This window comes from Nuphar pumila, chromosome 2 (assembly GCF_984573655.1).
Source record: "Nuphar pumila chromosome 2, dmNupPumi1.hap1.1, whole genome shotgun sequence".
NCBI classification, from domain to species: domain Eukaryota; kingdom Viridiplantae; phylum Streptophyta; class Magnoliopsida; order Nymphaeales; family Nymphaeaceae; genus Nuphar; species Nuphar pumila.
This window is the reverse complement of record NC_143250.1, coordinates 33,669,690-33,687,671: the sequence shown is the minus strand read 5'-3', so window position 1 is coordinate 33,687,671 and position 17,982 is coordinate 33,669,690. Positions and strand designations below refer to the sequence as shown.

At 39.7% G+C, this 17,982-nt stretch overlaps 1 protein-coding gene across 1 annotated transcript in view; it reads right to left on the bottom strand.

Annotated features, from left to right (window-relative positions):
• The window catches only part of NAD-ME1 (NAD-dependent malic enzyme 1), a 185,164-nt gene extending 171,689 nt beyond the window's left edge, over positions 1-13,475 (bottom strand). The window contains exons 1-2 of the mRNA XM_089995612.1: positions 13,239-13,475; positions 10,830-10,926 (exon numbers count right to left, since the gene is read on the bottom strand). Of these exons, the coding sequence (XP_089851738.1) occupies positions 10,830-10,926; positions 13,239-13,403 (262 nt within the window). The 5' untranslated portion in view covers positions 13,404-13,475. The remainder of the gene's footprint in view (positions 1-10,829; positions 10,927-13,238) is intronic.
• Positions 13,476-17,982: the final 4,507 nt, after the last annotated feature.

Here is a 17,982-nt window from a genome sequence, read left to right as displayed (position 1 = left end):
AATTTCAGTCGAAGACCATGGAAAAAATGGAAAAAATGCTCATTTTCAATTTGTTCCCTTCTCAACTCAATATCTTCCGGAGCCACCCATTTAGGCTCAAGAAGAACAAGCTCATCCCAAAGAGGGGGCTAAAGAGCTAAAGTAGTCACGAACACTCATATCCGCTTGTCTAGTGGAACGGATTTTTTCTTGACAAAAAAATTGTCTAGCAAGATCCTTTTGGGTATACATACTCTTAAGAAAGAACAATGCATCATTGATTCTTCTAAATTTAGCAATGTTGGCACAATTTTTGAGGTCCACATTGTTCATAAACCATGCCAAAATTTTGGCATGGTTACTTTCCCAATCCTCAACTTTGGATTGATGGTCATTGATAGCTTTAATGCGCTCATCGCCATCTAAAGTTTTTTCAACCTCATTTTCGATTTTAGTGAGAACAAGAGAGGGTTCGGGAGTAGTTCCCATAACAAAACCCCAAAGTTTCTTACCTCTTAGATGATTTTCCATAGTGGAGGCCCACATAAGATAATTGGATCCATTGAGCTTAAAAGAAAGCTCAACTTTAGAATCGTGTTCCATAGGTACCGAATAGTCTTCCTTTCTTCAAAAGCTTGAGAGGCATGTCCCAAGATAAAAAAGAGAAGCCCGATCACCAACCTTGCTCTGATACCATGTAATGAAGAGGGGCGGAAGCACCAATAAAGCAAAACAATCTTTAAGAGTGATCACAAGAGCCAAGAACACAAACACTAAAAGTGTATACAAAAAACCCACAAAAGGATAAATGACTTAAAGTCATAAGTTGGATATTATTGAAGAAAAAAAGAAGAGGGTGAAAACCCCATACGTTTACAAGGGAAAGCCTCCTCTATTTATAGAGGAGGAAGCCAAGAAGAAGGGACCACAAGGGGGCTCCCATCTAGTCGTTGGGAGCCCCAACGGTCATAAATATGACCGTTGGGGCCCCAACGACAAGAAGGGTGGGGCCCCTTGTGGTCTTACAAAAAGTAAAAGAAAAAAGAAAAAAAGAAAAAAGAAAAAAAAAAAAAGAGGAGAGAGTTTACATGGGGATTTACCAAAATACCCCTATTGGGTATTTGGAGAATAATAAAACAAAAAAAGAAGTATGTATATATATACATATATGTATATATATACTTATATATATATATACGTATGTATGTATATATATAAGTATATATATATGTATATATATTTATATATACATAACTTAACAGTTGGTATGGCACACTACTACACTGTTCTAGTTGTTTATACGGGCTGGAGTCCCGTAAGGATTCTCGCAGAGGTGGATGCGAGCTTTTTCACTTTACTTTTACATATGGTGTTGCAAACCTAAAGAATTGACTTAAATAAAAATATAATGGATAAGAACAGTGTAATATACGTTCTGGGATATCTCATCTGGAGTATGAAAATCTTAGAGATCCGGTCTTGGGAAGACTGTGAGGATACAAAAACTCTGTGTGCTGTAATTTTGTCTCCTGAACCCGATATTGAGGTTCTTTCTTCTGGCCACGGTTTTAGGGAGAGTCCACCACTTTACCCGGGAGTGATGTGTTTTGACACAGCTGTTGTTTATGGTACCAGGGAAGTGGCACTTGTGGGCGTGGGGTGTCCCTTGTGTCCCCGACATTAGATGTGGAGGTCTAATGTTCCGAAGGTGATTCGATCGAGGGCTAAGTTAGAACCCAGTAATAAAATACAAATTGTGTGCTAAGATACCTTGGGAACCTACTTGACCTCGGAGATTGTACCTGTTTGGTGTATCCGCGGGCAACAGTAATTAAAAAGAGGAACTTAAAGTTGCATGCATTTAATAGGGCATGGATATGCAAAGGAATCTTAAAGGTAAGATAATAAAATGACTCATGCATTAAAAAAAAGTCATGCATCTTCCTGTGATGCATTAGATCATGCATATTTGAATTGTTATCTATATTATGACATGATAGGGTGGTAGTATGTACCTTACTTCTTGAAAGCATGTTGCAAGGTTTGGTTATTTAGTTCTTGATATATGGTATTGCTTTACTGTTCTCGACTAGTGACAATATGCAATTTGTCGCATGTATGAATTGTTAAGACATTGCAAATTGTTATATCTGCACTCACTCAAATCATTACATGAAATCTTATCTATGTTATGTGTCTCACCTGATTTCTTTAGAAGTAGTTGTGCTCAGAATTTCGGTTTTGATGTCCTACTTTGTTGGTTTTTCTCAGGAAGGGTGAACAGTAAGGTTGGACTGGTTACGGGGAATGGATGAGAGTCATACTTAGGCTTGATAGCTTCAGCAGGGGACAGAGTGGCTCTTTCTTCAATCTTTCTTGCTTTTTCAGTTGTTACTTTATTTTCAGTCGAATAAAACATTGTCTCTGAAATTTACTCTTATTCATAAATAAAGAAATTGTTTTGGTTCTTATGGATGATGGTTGCAAGTTCGTTTGTGGTGTTTGGGCTATCTAGTTAGAATTGGAACTATAAGGACCCCGGGTCTCTGGGAAGTTTTCCGCACTGTTATAAAAAAAAATATTCTGCATTTTCAAAGGATATGAGTTGGGGTCGTTACACTCGGTGCCTCCCTCTTTCAGCTTCCTCCCATCTCCATCTCGTTTCGTGTGTGATAGCAGGACACCGCCGTCGGCAACCTCCTTCTCGCAACAATAGCAGCCCAAACGTCGGTCAAGGTAGGATTTCTGAAATTTTTCTTTTGGGTATTGACTGTGTTCGGTCATGTTAAGGTGGGTTGCTGAGGAAACCCTTACTCGATCGACCTAGAGTTCTCTTGGGTTCTCGGTTGCCGGAAACCCCAAATTTGTGGGTTGGTCATTTTTACAACTACAAGATCCGAGCATGGGGGGGGGAGAGAGAGAGGTTTCGGATGTCTATTAAAAAGGAAAAAATTTTGTTGGGCATGTGTAGGTGATCTGACTTAGTAGGTTTATATGAATGTATGTGTGCTGATAAGTTGCAAGCTCTTTGGATCCAATAAGTGTAATCAGACATACTTATAGCATTGGTTAAAATGTGGAATATTGGGTCTTAGTATCTCCATCAGCCATCGTACCGTTTATCATAAAATGAAATTTCTATTGGATGTCGATTTTCCTGTATGAACATCGAATTTTGTTGAATTAGTTAGTATTATTACTTTCATGGTTGTAGTGTAGCAGCACCCTATGGTCAAAAGGTAGCATATTGATTATCTTGAGCGTAGTGGATGCAAAACAGAAATTTTGTTTGTCGACTTTCATGAAATCATGATTTTCTTTCATTACGCTATGGCTTATTCCTTCTCAGTTGCCAAGGAAATCACAGAGCGGAAATGTTTCTTTAGGTCTGTTTGTTGAAGTGTGGTTTCACTGTAACATGCTTAAGATTCATGTTTTTAATGAGATAGTACAATATTCGGGATCTCTAGACTGAAAATTTATGCACAGATTCATAGACTTAAACAATCAAGCTAGAATATTTATATATATATATATATATATCAGCAAACGTATGCATGTATAGGTCAAAGGCTTCTCAAATTTGACTGAAAATGATGAAATATACAACTAAATCAATAAACACAGTACTCTGAATCCTGAAAGTAGAAAACTACCAATGTTGGAGCTTGTATGGTGGGATATACCCAACTGCTTTAACGAGCCATGGACCTTACAAAATGTAATAGATGTGCCTATATTGTGACATACATCAAAATGCTATGTTTTTGCATGTGGTATATAAAGACAGCGTATGTTAGTTTCAAAAAATTGTAAACATTTCAAGATATTTATGAGATACCTGCTTTGCCTTTAACATTTGGTAAACAGTATGCATGAAAATTCAATCTAACATTAATGAATTATCAATAGTGGGTTTGTGAATGTGGCAATTATCATTTTACTAAATGTTATATCTCCATTGATGCTTATAAAGGACAGAGCTAAGTTAATGATGGTTCGTGACAAAAAAAGTTTTGACCACTCTTTTAGTTTAAGTAAATCATGGTAGTGATAGATTGTAAAATCCACGTTTTTTTCAAAAAAAAAAAATTCGGACCCGGGCCGGGTCGGGTCCGGACCCGACCCGGGCCCGCCTGCGATAGGGTTTCATAACCCGACGCAGGAGAGGTTTTGTTTAAAACAAAACCCCCCTGTGCGCCGCATCCCCCCACCGCGCCTTCGGCCCGATTGGGAAACCCATCGGGGTTTCCCCTTTTGTCGCCCCTCCCCGAGTTCTTTAAGAGCATTGTGGGAGGGGAGGAACGATGCCCCGCCCCCCTTCTCGATCCCTGCAGGCGACAACCTCGCCGGCAACCCCGACCGACGCCTCCTCCTTCCCTGCGCACGCCGCCGACCGCCAGCCACCTCGCCTCCTCTCCTTCCAGGTATGCAGCCTCCACCTTCTCCTCCTCCCCCTCCCATCTCTCTCTGTCACCTCGCCAGGACGCCGGCAGGCGGCGCACGGCCTCTGCCGTGCCCTCCCACCTCCCTCTTTGCCCATTGGAAACCCGACAGGGGGCCTACAGGGCCCCTGTCATCCCCTTCTCTCTTGTGGGGGTTCGTCGGAGTGCCGGCAGGGGGCCAATGGCCCCTGCGGCACCTCCTCACCCCTGTGGGTGCTAGGGAAACCGACGGGAGGTCGGTTGCCCCCTGTCACCCCCGTCCCGAGCTTTCTCTCTGGCAGGGGTTAGCCCCCTACCTCCTCTCAATCTCCGGTGAGCAGGGGCAATGCCCCTGCCGTTTCCTGTTTTTCCGGCTGGCAGGGGCGATGCCCCTGTCGCCCTTTGTTTTGCTGGGCTGGCAGGGGCTCGCCCCTGCCGCCTCTTGGCTTCTGGGAGGGCAGGGGATATCCCCCATGCTGCCTCTTGTTTCTCGGCACGTAGGGGGCTTGTCACCCCTGCGGCTCCGTGGTTTTGTCAGGCAGGGGTCGAGGCCCCTGCCATTTGTTTGGTTCTGCAGGCAGGGGCCGAGGCCCTTGCTGTCCCTTGATTCGTCAGGCAGGGGCTGGGGCCCCTGCCATTCCCTATTTTTGTCAGGCAGGGGCCAAGGCCCCTGCCATATCATGTTCTTCAGGCAAGGGGGCCGAGGCCCCTGCCGTTCTCTGTTCTGCGGGGTAGGGGTCGATACCCCTGCCCTTCATTATTCTGTCTGGCAGGGGCCGAAACCCCTGCCATTCTGAGCTGGCACGCAGGGACCAGTGTCCCTGCCACTTGTTACCTTCGTGAGGCAGGGGCCGAGGCCCCTGTCAGTTGTTTTGTCAGGTAGGGGCCGATGCCCCTGCCATGCGTGACCTTGTTTGGCAGGGGCAGAGGCCCCTGCCCTTCGCTTCCTCGTCAGGCAGGGGCCGAAGCCCGTGCTATTTTATTGTTCTGTCGGAAGGAGCCGAGGGCCCCTGCCGCCTTGCTGTTTTCGGCAGTGGCTCGTCCCTGTCGCCTAAACCTACCCATGTCCTCATCGCACCATTAATTAGATTAGCTTAATTAAATGTTTCGCACTCTTGCAGATTTACGCAGCAGGTCTCGATCGTGCTCTGCGGCTCAACCCTCATATTATCCTCACGCGTAGGCGTACGCAGTTGCACGACATCCCAAGGTAGGGTAAAGTCGCACAAAAGGGCAATTGATGAACGTATTTAAGTTGAAACAATTAAGATGCTCATGCTAGATATGCTTAGATTTATATTGCTTCTGCGTTGCATATTTCCTTGACTGCATATTTATGAGTCGATGTATGATTTTACTCTTTGAGTATTAATTTGCATATTTGCTTATGTGGTTGAAGGTGGTTTCGTACTTTTTGCAATACTTATGCCCTTAATTGCTTGCATATATGCTTGCCTGTTCGTTCCTATGGATCGATGTACAATTTCATTCTTCGATCATTATTTTGCATAAGTTGATTATGAGATGAGGTGTGGTTTCGTATTTCTTGAAATACATATGCCCTTGTTTGCTTGCATCCATTTTTGCCTGCACATTTCCTTTGAGTGAGGTACGATTTTGTGTCTCGTGTATTACTTATGACCTTATGTGTTTGCCTGTCTAAGTGGTCAATGTATGGTTTTGGTACCTCATGTATTACTTATGTGCTTTTCCCTCGATGTGCGGCATCGCAAGCCGAGAGCTGTTTGTCGTCATGTTATAACCTGCATATGTTGACACTTATGGTAAATATGTACCTACATAAATGTAGTCTTGTGCCCATCCTGATTTCACTTGTTTTCAAAACACTAGAAGTTGTGCTTGTGCATTTCAGTTCTCTAAAAACGAGTTTCCTTCTGCGAACCTGGTGCTCTTCAAAATGCATAACTTTTGCAAAGTATGTTTAAGTCTCGCAGGATGGCGAAGTCACGTTTGGCCCTCCCAAGTCCACACACTTGGGAGAAATGTTTTATAACCTTGATTCAAGTTGCGGCTCATTTTGAATAACCCAGATCAGGGGCATGAGCATATGAATGAGTGGGGTTTTGTTGAAGGACCCATTCTTTATGTATCAATCTAGTGTCACATGTCGATACCAAGATAAATTTTGAATGTAAGATTGATAGTGTTGTGTCTTGTGTGAATGACTTAATGTGGCATTATAGCTTTTAAGGATTAATCGTGCCAAATGAGCACTCCTATATTCTTTGAATGGTTATGAAGTTGGGTGTTGGGTATTCCGTTTGAGAAGCCACAGACCTCCCTTGTTCAATATAGCGTACTTTTAGACATGCACAACATGTTAAGTACTTTGTTGATCGGACGAGAGATCCGAGATGACCTTGCATCATGAAATATGAAAAATGTTGTTGAAGTGAATTCAAAACTTATCTTGCCAGGCTGTGTTGTATTAATTCTTTTGCAGATAATATCTGTTGGGGTTTCTTTTGTGGAACCATATCCCTTTCATCGTAGTCGTACTTATGACATGTACGACCGTACTTTTTGACAAGTACGTCTTCTTACGTTGCGATGATTGGATGAGTAGGTTGTGGCAACCTCGATGAGTGCAAATAACAAAATGTTATGATCACCTAAATAAGTGATGTTTTCGCCTTCACCGGCAAGATACTCGAGTGGGTCGAAAGACTAGAGTATGTAGAATGGGTCTTCAGTTAACTACCCCTGATGTACTCATTCGAATCGCTGACTCCTGTCAGGAGAGAGGACAGGAAGGTACAAAACTTCGATGGACAGGCCATTAATGGCAGTTACGAGCAAAAGACTCGGCTTCCCTAGTCATCGGAGTTAGGGGAATGGGACTACCATAATTATCCTAGGTGGTAGCTCTCCATGTTTGGGATGCATCCATTGTTTATACTGCTTCGGGGATTTCTCTCTTGGTCACCGACCGTCCCCTTAGGTGCGGACTCAGTCAGCTATCCGGGTTATCATAAAATACATAGCATAATAAACCCCCGGATAAGTCTAGGCTGTTTCTAGAGTTGTGCCTTGTGCGTACCCGCTTGGCCAGTTAATATCGAAACATAATTTAAATCCGATCACACAATGTGTTCAGTTATGCACGTATGAAAGTTATAGGGTACAACAGGTTCAATACTTATGGAATTGTGTGTGTGGTTGATGAAGCATTGTATTTTGCTAGTTAACTTTCTTGTGCAGTGCATTGCTTGTAATAGTTAGCCTACTTGTGCCAGTAAAATGCTGGTAATAATTTTAACATTGTGTTCATGATAGTTGCTCTGTGAATCTGTTAAATTATTCTGCTTAATTATGTTCAATATTGTCATGTCTGTGCACCTACCAGTTTTTAGTGAAACTGGCCCATTTTATGGGCAGGTTTGGATAGGCAATACAGTCGCGATGGCATGATGGCGTGATGAGATCAAGATAGAGCTTTTTCCCTGACGTTTCGCTCCTGAGGACATGTTGGTGAATTTGGTATAAAGTGTGTTTCAAATTTTATCTTTTATTAAACCATGAGTTAATAAAACTGTTTTAGTAAGCTTCTTTTTGGTTTCAACAAACGAATTCTCAATTATTGAAACTCCGTTTCTAAACCATTTGATTTCAATGGTTGTGCGGGATTTGACAAAAGAAAAGTTTACGCTGCAATGCGCTCAAGGTCCATTGACTTGTGGTTTTAAAAATATCATTTTTCGCTGAAGTATTATTTAAACTCTGATTATTGTATGATTTCAAAGCTTCCTAAACTATTCTAAAAAGTTACAAGTCCTGGATTTTTGGGGCGTTACATAGATGAATAAGGATAATTTTCCCTTATGTGTAATTGTTATGGCTTAATGCTGGCACGTGAATCACCAAGTCTGGTACTTGATGGTTTCACTGTGGCACTCGAGTTTAAAAGGTGAAGAGGAAAAACTTAAATCTAAATTTTGTGGCCTGACTGGTTTAAAGGCACGGGGGATTGTGTGCCTGACTAGTTTAAAGGCACCGAAGAACTCTTAGTGGGTTTGTGCAAATAATATAAAAAAAAAAATTGGAGGTATGGGTACCTTAATAAAATGACTAAGGTTGGGAACTTACTACTATGGTAGTAGGAGGTAGATGGGGAAACGCCCCTTCATACTTCGAGAAAATAATTAAATGAAAAGATTAACCCGCTCAGATTTGGGCTTACCTTGGAGAGGGTAGGTGGTACAAAACTCTGAGGACATGTTTAATTGTTTCGAGCTAAAATGACTCGTTGGTCCCCAGTCCTCGGAGTTGGCGGACCCGGACTACCAATATGTCCTAGGTGGTAGCTCTTTATTCTTCTGCAGAAGTTAGGGATGCATCCTGTTTTGGTTTCGGCCTTTGGGAGGCTCTCTCGGTCACTGACCGCTCCCTTAAGATTTACAGTTTCGGTTAGAACGTTCGGGTTAATAAAACACACATGAATAATAAACCCCTGAATGTTCTCTTCCGTTACGGGTGATTCGGCCCGCGAGTACTCGCAGGATAAATAAAGATAAACATTAATTAGTACTTTTGAGGTATCACACTGAATTGAATGGTAGTTTACAGTTCAATACTTCTTTCGGAATATATTTATTTACTTGCAACATACTTTAAAAATTGTAACACGTGAGATGTTTGAATCATGTTGATGTGCAGCTAAATGTTATCTCTGCCAATGTTGTGGTTGTTGGTTAAATGATATACATGTTACTGTTGTTGTATAGCTTCCTTATTTGCTCATGTATATGCTGAAAATCACCCACATCACATACTTGACATATGGTATATCTGAAAGAAAAGTTACAGGAATTTCTACTTAGACAGTTGTAGTCTAATTCCTATAATTTATCATTTTTCAGGTGAGAAGTAGAGTTTATGAGTGATTGCAGGATGAGGCATCGATCGAGACTTGATTTACTTGTTCCTGGGCAGTCCTACTCACTTTCAGATGTGATTTTGTTTGAGACTCATAATGTGGAAACTCTGATGTTTGATTCTATTATTACTGAAATAAAAATAAATTGTGTGGTTTGCTTTTACCTTCCTGTATCGTTCCGGAATGCTTAACCTTGGAATTATTATTTGTTTCCGCTGTTCAAAAAAAATCTCAAAAATCTGGGTTAAAATTTCGGAGCATTACATCAACGAATCAACAATTAAAACCATGTGTATAGAAAAAAACTTCAATTTATACAAAAAGGGATTTTTCGAGGAAATTAACCACATAAAAAAAAGACTATAGGGTGTAAATGGGTTTATAAAGTTAAAACAAAAGAAGATGGGTCTCTTGAAAGGTATAAAGCTAGATTAATTGCTAAGAGTTATTCTCAAGAATATGGAATAGATTATGAGGAAACCTCTGCTTCAATAGCTCGCATGACAATTGTTAGAACCCTTATTGCCCTAGCATCAATTAGAAAATGACATATATATCAGCTTGATGTCAAATGAAGTTGGATGCAGAAATCATTGCAAGGTCTGAAATATCATATGAAAAGAAAGTCGACAGACCAGAAGTCATCAATGTCAAACTAAGACTAGAAGATGGTATTCCTCTTGAAGATCCTACTCTATATCGCCAACTAATTGGATCATTGACGTACTTATAAATTACCAGACCAGATATTGCTCATGTAGTCAATTCAGCAAGTCAATTTCAACATGGTCAAATAGTGCATATGAGTGTTGTCCTGCGTATTGTCAGATATATAGGGTATGTTTGATGGCACATCCCGTGCATCGTGCAAGACACTGCGGTTGCACGAGACGCACGGCCCATCAAACATTGGAAGCAGCGGAACCGAGTGATTACACAGTGAATAGCAATACAAGAATAAATGTGAAAGATCAAGTGATTATACAATCTAATTTTACAATGAACTAAAAATGTTCCAAAAGAACATAGCCATCTCATCTGAAAGCAGCATGAGGAGCCTAACAAAGAAAATAACTAAATAAGAATAAAATGTGCATATGTAGTAGCAAACATTTGCTGAAAACTGCGTCACAATCCTATAACTGGAAACATGAGCACTTGCAAAATGTGCATGGAGTATAATATAATCTGAAGGCAGAAAGCTGCACTACTAAGTTATCAACTACCTTAAAATTACTTGTTTGCAAATATAATACTGTTGAAATACTTTGGATGGCTTGGCCTCAGAAAGAAAAATGATAGGAAAAAAAATAAAAGAATGAGAAAACAACAGAATTGAAAACCTTGTTTTTACATAAGATGGCATAAGGGCAAGGGAGAGTTGACACAAGTGATGATAAGATTGCATGGAGAAAATTACACCAATATATTAAAAGTGAAATTGCTTCATATAATTAGATGGTGAAGTTTAATAACTACTTCCTGCATTGCCTACTAAGGGAATGCAATTAGGAGGAACCAGAACTTACTAAACCGCTCAATTTGCTGCTGTGCAGACATCACATTTGGAGGAAGAAGGCCCCGAAGATCAAGCCTGTCTCTTTCTGTCATTGAAAATCCTGTCCCCTATTTCTCAAGGGCATAAGAGATCAATTACTAGCACAACTGAACAGCATTTTTGATGTTCAAAATTCTAATAATTAGAATGAAAATGCAACAAGTACACCAGTGGCTAAGGTTCTATGATTATAAAGCTTTAGCAGATGAAGACATCAAGGTGTTATTTCTGTGTGTGTGTGTGTGTGTGCAAGGAGAGAGAGAGAGAGAGAGAGACAGAGAGAGAGAGAGAGAGAGAGAGGAACATGTTCGGTAGGAATCCCTTTAATTAGGACCCTTGAAAAATCAGGATTGCAACCTAGTGTTTTTTCATAGTTTACTCAGTAGAAAACATATATTAAATTGGGTAGTTTTAATGCTAAAATGTGTTTTTTCAAGAGATTAAAAAATCAACAGCTGATATCACACTAAAAGTGGATGATAAATATTCAGGGTTTTTTGTTAAGTCCATTTGATCCAAAGCAAGTTTCTTAGCAAACAAGCAATGGTAAACAGATCAGTTCGGATCAAGCAGAAAAAACCTAAAGCTATGATTTTTGAAGGGTCTTAAAGAGAGACCTAGTGAAAAGGGGTCCTAACGAATGAATTCCTTTATATGCTTCCCTCACCTTGTAAGCAGATAGAAGATAGAAAATCACAATAAGAAACCCTGTCCAATATGTCAAATTTTATGCCTTTTTTCATTTATTGTTTTGTAAGCCTATGGTGACCACCAGTTTATTTACACATATATTTGCATTTAAATAAAACACTGTAACTATCAAAATAATATTTCAACCTAAATTTCTCTCTTATAGGATGCAAAAATTCTAGTATATGTTCAATTTTATCAATTGTTTCATGCCTTCAAATAAAAAACTTGATGCTGACCCAAGATTGTATAGGTTGTTCAGATCTAAAGCCTAGATCCAGAAGCTGAAAATTTACAGAAACAATTTTGGGCACTGATGATGTCACACTTTTTTCCAACAGGCACGTTTGCAGTAGGGTATTTCTTATCTAAGGGTGAAAGAAACGACTAGCTCAGAATTTCCCACCAATAATCCCTTTGAGAAGGTAACAGGAGTTTTCAGAAGCTAAAAAAAGCTAAAATAAATTTATGCATGAATCTTGGTAGGAAATATGATTTGGATCACGTTTAATGCAGCTTGAAAATTTTGACTGTTTCTTGTTGATTTACTCGCACAACATGATTTCCATATCCTTTTCAATTACTTTACATAGTTCTTTGCTCCAGCCAATTGAGTCCTCTTCTGCAATATCTTTGATCCCAACATTCTTCTCAGGTAGAAAGAGATGAATACTGTGGGAATGACATTTCTCAAAGGTCAAATCAAAGAACTTCCTCCAGGGCGTCTTGGTTCACCTTTAGCCTGCTGCAAGTTTGGCCGCACTTGGATATCGGATTCAGGACATTCTAATCTGAGGACCAAGATTGAAGGTTTGAATGACCAAAATATTTAAAGCCTTGAAATTACTGCAATGGCAACAGATTCTGCTTTGATTAGGGCAATTTGATCATTTCGTATGCTTACGTTAAGAGGAGTGGCTGGATGGTAAGAGCATCGAAGAACAGAAACATGAATATGAGAGGGAGCTAAGGGCATGAAAATGCAAGAAATAATGGTTACGCAGCTGCGGTCTTGCAGCATACACGAGAGAGGCTTAAACAAACAAAACTAGTAAGTGTTCATGGCTATCGGCTTGGAATAATACAATGGGAGCACCAACAAACACATGGACCAATGCATCAAGGGGCAATACGAAAGAATTCCGACTAATGATAAGTGTAGCAGATAAGCGATTCTCGCCGCCAACGACCATGATATCATGCCGCATACCCTCAATTCCGATGTTCTCATTCATAGTGTCCATCCAACACTACAAAGTTCAGCCACCAACCAATCCATCACCGCGTCCTCCAACCCAACAATCATAGAATGAAGACAGATCAGATTACTCATCGGAACGCGACAGATGCTTACAATGCACATCACTCGGTATCCACCTAAAACGATCAATCGAACCGTATCTTTTGTTTTCAATAACCAGTCGAGCTCTATCGTACCACGAATCCCGCTGGGTGCATCGCGGACGGTTCAATTAAGATCTTTCCCAAGACAGATCAACACAAGATTTTACTCTCGGATAATGAACATACACCAAAAAAAACGCTCCGATGACGATGAAATCGAACGAATCGGAAAAGGAAGCGGAGCTATTCGCAGATCTGAGCCTTAATTCGCAGTATGAAGATCCAACATGCTAAGGAGAGAGAGAGAGAGAGAGAGAAGGGATCAAAGAGGGAGTTGCGGGTAGACCTTGTTGAACCAGGGGTCGTGCAGGATGTCGAGGCTTCGTTTGTGGACGATGGTGGGACGTGAACCCTCGCAGGTGGTGAATTCCCTGCTGCGTCGGATCATCCAAGAAGCTGCCCATCCTCCGCGGGAAGCGATCAGCCTCCTCAACTGCGACGAGCAATGCATCTTCTGCGTGGGGGGGGGGGGGGAGAGGGGAAGAAGACGATCGGTAGCCAAGAAAGCAATCAAAGAAATTGGCGGGGCGGGGTGGGAGGGCTCACTCATTAACGTCCATGACTCCGCCATTGACGTCCTGACTTGCTTTCCGAGTTGGGACCACCCTCCTTTCTCTTTGGAGTGCCGCTGTATGACTTCTTATAACATATATAGAACAAGCCCATTTCCTTAAGTACTGAACTTGGCGTGACGCTCACGCCAAAAACAGATCTAAACGTTATTTATGAGAAGCTGTTTAACTTTTAAATTTATTAAAAAAAAAAGGCATTGGTTTGGTTTTGACCTAGGTGCTTGGACCCGGTTTTCGGGTATGGTATTGGGTCCGGACCCGAGTCTAATCAGATCTACTATAATAAAAATCATACGCAGACCCGGACCATACCCAGTAAAACCATATTTTTTATCATTTTTACATTGAAAAAATAAACTCAGGTCGAATCCAAGTCTAGTATAAAATTTCACAAACTATACCTGGGTTCATGTATTAATCGGATCTTCGAGTACAAACTCAGGTCTTAATCAAATTTTATTATTTATCACCATACTCGAACCCTATAGGGTTTGGTTCAGTTCGGTCCGACTAAACCAGGCCCGTTGACACCCCTAGTTATAATAAACTTATAATGCTACACCTACTATAGTGGCTCTAGTCGCAGCTGGCTTGTCTCCCACTAAGTGTGCAGCTACCTTTAAGTTAACTGGTGAGCGCCTTAAGAGCTTGAGTGTTGAGTTTACCTTTAAGTTATGCAGATCAATAATGAGGATGTTTTGTTTATTTTGGCTCTGCTAGTCTTTGTCATTGTCACTGTCCTGGCAGCATAAAATTCCATAACTTTTATCTTTTTCTGTCAAGGAATCGCCACGCCAGGCTCCACCTTGGGCAAGAGGTGACACCCATGAGATTTGAACCTGGCGACCTAGGCTCCATACCACAGTAGAAGCGTTTAAAGGATTGTTTTTCAAATGTATCATCCGGTCAAGGGATTGTTTTTAGTCCGATTTGATACTATATCGACTTTGCTTTCCAGTTGTCTTCTTGGTATACCCCTTTCTTTTTCAAAGTAATATTAACGGTTGTTAAAACTGGAAAAAATTGATAAAATCCGTCCGAACAACATGATCGATTAGGTCTGACTATCAAAACAGTTATATAATCAATTAGTTCGTTTCAAATATCAAACTTTATATATTCAAAGCAAATTTGATCTGATTCAACCTAAAATCTGCTGAATTTTTAAAAATTAAAATAATGTTGGTAAGGTCATTTGGCATGTAAAAAATTGAAGAGGCAGCGATTTATATATTTAAAGCAGCAACGATGTGTATTTATGAAGTTACCTCGATTTGTACTTAAGTTTGCTAAATCTTACAACGATGTTTACTTATAAAGTTAAATATTGCGATGATTTGTAATGTTGGTGATTATTTAATGAATGAGATAATTTGTATTATTATATACTTGGGAAGGTGGTTGTAACATATAATGTAGCAGTTAAATTTATGTGTTGTGTAGGTTAGCAATGTCTAAAGCTCATCAGACAAGAAATCCCTCGTCGTTCGATGAGATAACTATTAGAGAAATTATTCGTCAGTCCCATTTATATGAGCATTATGAAAGGTACTAAAATATAATGAAGATTGAGAATGATAAAGACAGCGACAAAGCGTTGGAATTGTATAATGTGGGGGCATTATCCATCAAATATTAAGGTTGAAGATCAAATGAAGCATGAGGAAGAACTAAAAATGAAGAAGAAGAAGAAGGATGTTGAAGAGAAGGAAAAACGAAGGAATAAGAAGGAGGAGAATGAAAAGCAAAGGAAGAAAAGACAATTAAAAAAGGAAGAGAGAGAAAGGCAAAGGAAGAAGGCGGAGGAGAGGGAAAGGCAAAGAAAGAATAGGGAGGAGAATGAAAAGCAAAGGAAGAAGGAGGAGGAGACAGAGAGGCGAAGAAAGAATAAAGAGGAGGAGGAAGAGAAGAAAAGGCAATTGAAGGAGGAAGCGAAGGAAAGGCAAATAATGAAGATGGAAAAGGAAAGTTAAACGAAGAAGCATCAGAATGAGAAAAAAAAGGAAAGACGAAGAAAGGAGAAGAAGGAGGACGAGGAAGATAATGAAAGGCAAAGGAAGAAGAAGAAGGACAAGGAAGAGAATGAAAGGCAAAGGAAAGAGAAAGAGGATGAGGAAGAGAAGGAATGGTAAAGAAAGGAGAAGGAGGACGAGGAAGATAAGGAAGAGAAAGGAAGAAGCAGGAGGAGGAAGAGAAGGAAAGGGAAAGGAAAAAATAAAAGGAAGAGAAGGAAAGAGAAATGAAGAAGCAGGAGGAAGAGAAAGAAAGGGGAAGAAAAAAACAGGAGGATGAGAAGGAAATAGAAAGGAAGGGAGAAATTGAAAAGCAGAGGAGGGAGGCGAATGAGCGAAGGAAGGAAAAAAAAAGGTCGAGGATGGAGGAAGGAGATGAAGAAGAGAAAAGTGTGACTAAGGTACGTAAATCGATCATGTCTGTCATAATTTACTATGATATGTATTATTATGTATAACAATTATTGTGATAGTGATCACTATGTGTAGCGATTAATGTGATAGTGATTACTATGTATAGTGATTATTGTGATAGATTTACTATGATAGCGATTATTATATATAGTGATTACTGTGACAGCGATTAATATGAACGATTTATTGTTATAGGTATGATAATGTATAACGATTACTATGTATAGCGATTATTGTGATAGTCAGTGTGCAATAATTAATATTTATAGCGATTGTTGTGTACAACAACATGTAGAAGTACAAATAAGACTAATTTTGACTTGATAAGAAGAATATGCTATTTTGTGTTACAGGAAGGTTGCAAGAAAAGTAGAGCACCAGGTGAAAAGCTCAAAGGGTGGTGTCAGTGGCCTGTAGTTTTGTCGTGGTATCGACAGTTGAGTGAATATCAAAAAGATCAATTGCGAAATACACGCTTCGGCGGCCTTTTGGACTAGCATTCTTTTGAAACCTGCTGAAACACCATGACCCACCTTGTAAATAAGTGGAATATTAAGACGAACGTATTCTAATTTGATTCTTTTGAGATCACCATGACCCTAAAAGATGTGTCACGAATTACGGCCTTAAGTGCCATGGAATTGTTGTCCTATTACGGGATTCAAATTATACTGCAAGGGACAAGTGCATAACCCTTTTTGGAATGTCGACGAAGGACTGGAGGCAATGTATTTCCGGTGAAAGCAATTTCACATCGATGAAAGTTCATTCTTTTCGTAATAATTGAAAAGGTCAGTCCCCTACATGTGCATCTGAAAGAGCTGACCAAGAGTTGCACGACTTCCTTCTTTAGTTTTTTGGACTCACCTTATTTTCTGATTTGTCTAGTTCGAGGATAAGTTACATATGACTGCAATTCTTGGAAGACTTAGATAAAGTCGATAACTATGCATGGGATGCTGCTATGCTCTCACACTTGTACAATCAACTTTACCGTGCGAGTAAAGGTACAAAAACCATCATAGGGTTTTGGCCATTTGTCCAGATAATTGTTTATTCCATATTTTGTAGTTGTAGACTAAGGTCGTTGAAGGTTATACTCTTACTAATATATTAATTTTGTAGGTCTGGTTGTGGAAGCATGTTGTCACCTTGCATCCTCAGGGTGACCCTGCGATTTATGTTTTTTCAAAGATTGATCGGTGGGCTAGAATAAATGTCAAGAAAGATAATGCTAAGTTCATTTTAGATGGTCTGTAATTAAATGAGGTAAATGGTTCAAAATCGTTTACGATCGTTTCAGCATTTATTATTCATTAGTATAAATCATTAAAATGTTTAGCATTCTTAAGTAATCATCACTGCAGGATTTTATCTTCGTTAATACAAATCGTTCTAATGTTTAACATTCTTAAGTAATGATCGTTGCAGGACTTTGTATTTCTTAGTACAAATCGTTATCGTTTTAGCATTTAACTTTTATTAATGTAAATTGTTGTAATCGTTAGCATTCTTAAGTAATGATCATTGCAGGATTTTGTATTTCTGAGTATAAATCGTTATCGCGTGTAAATCGTTGTAATCGTTAGCATTCTTAAGTAATGATCGTTGCAGGATTTATTTATTTTTTTAGTACAAAGTGTTATCATTTTAGCATTTAGCATTCATTATTGTAAATCATTGTAATATGTAGCATTCATTAGTGTAAATTATTTTAATACAAAGCTCTCAATAGTAACAGTCATTGTAATATATTTAGCATTCATTATTATAAATCATTTTAATATTTAGCATTCATTATCATGAATAATTATGTTTATACCTAAACCATAATATCCAATGTATAGGTTGTGTGGAGATCGTATGAAGATGGACAGAACGAGGACCAAGAGGTTGTTGCTCAAGTTGCGAGACTGTCTAGTTGTGATATTTGGTTGTTTAGCAATTATGAAGCCAAGTTGCAGCATGGTAGTTGAGTTCTCCTACAAGCTGGCTTGGGACAATGTACCCCAAAGCAACCTGTGAAAGTGTG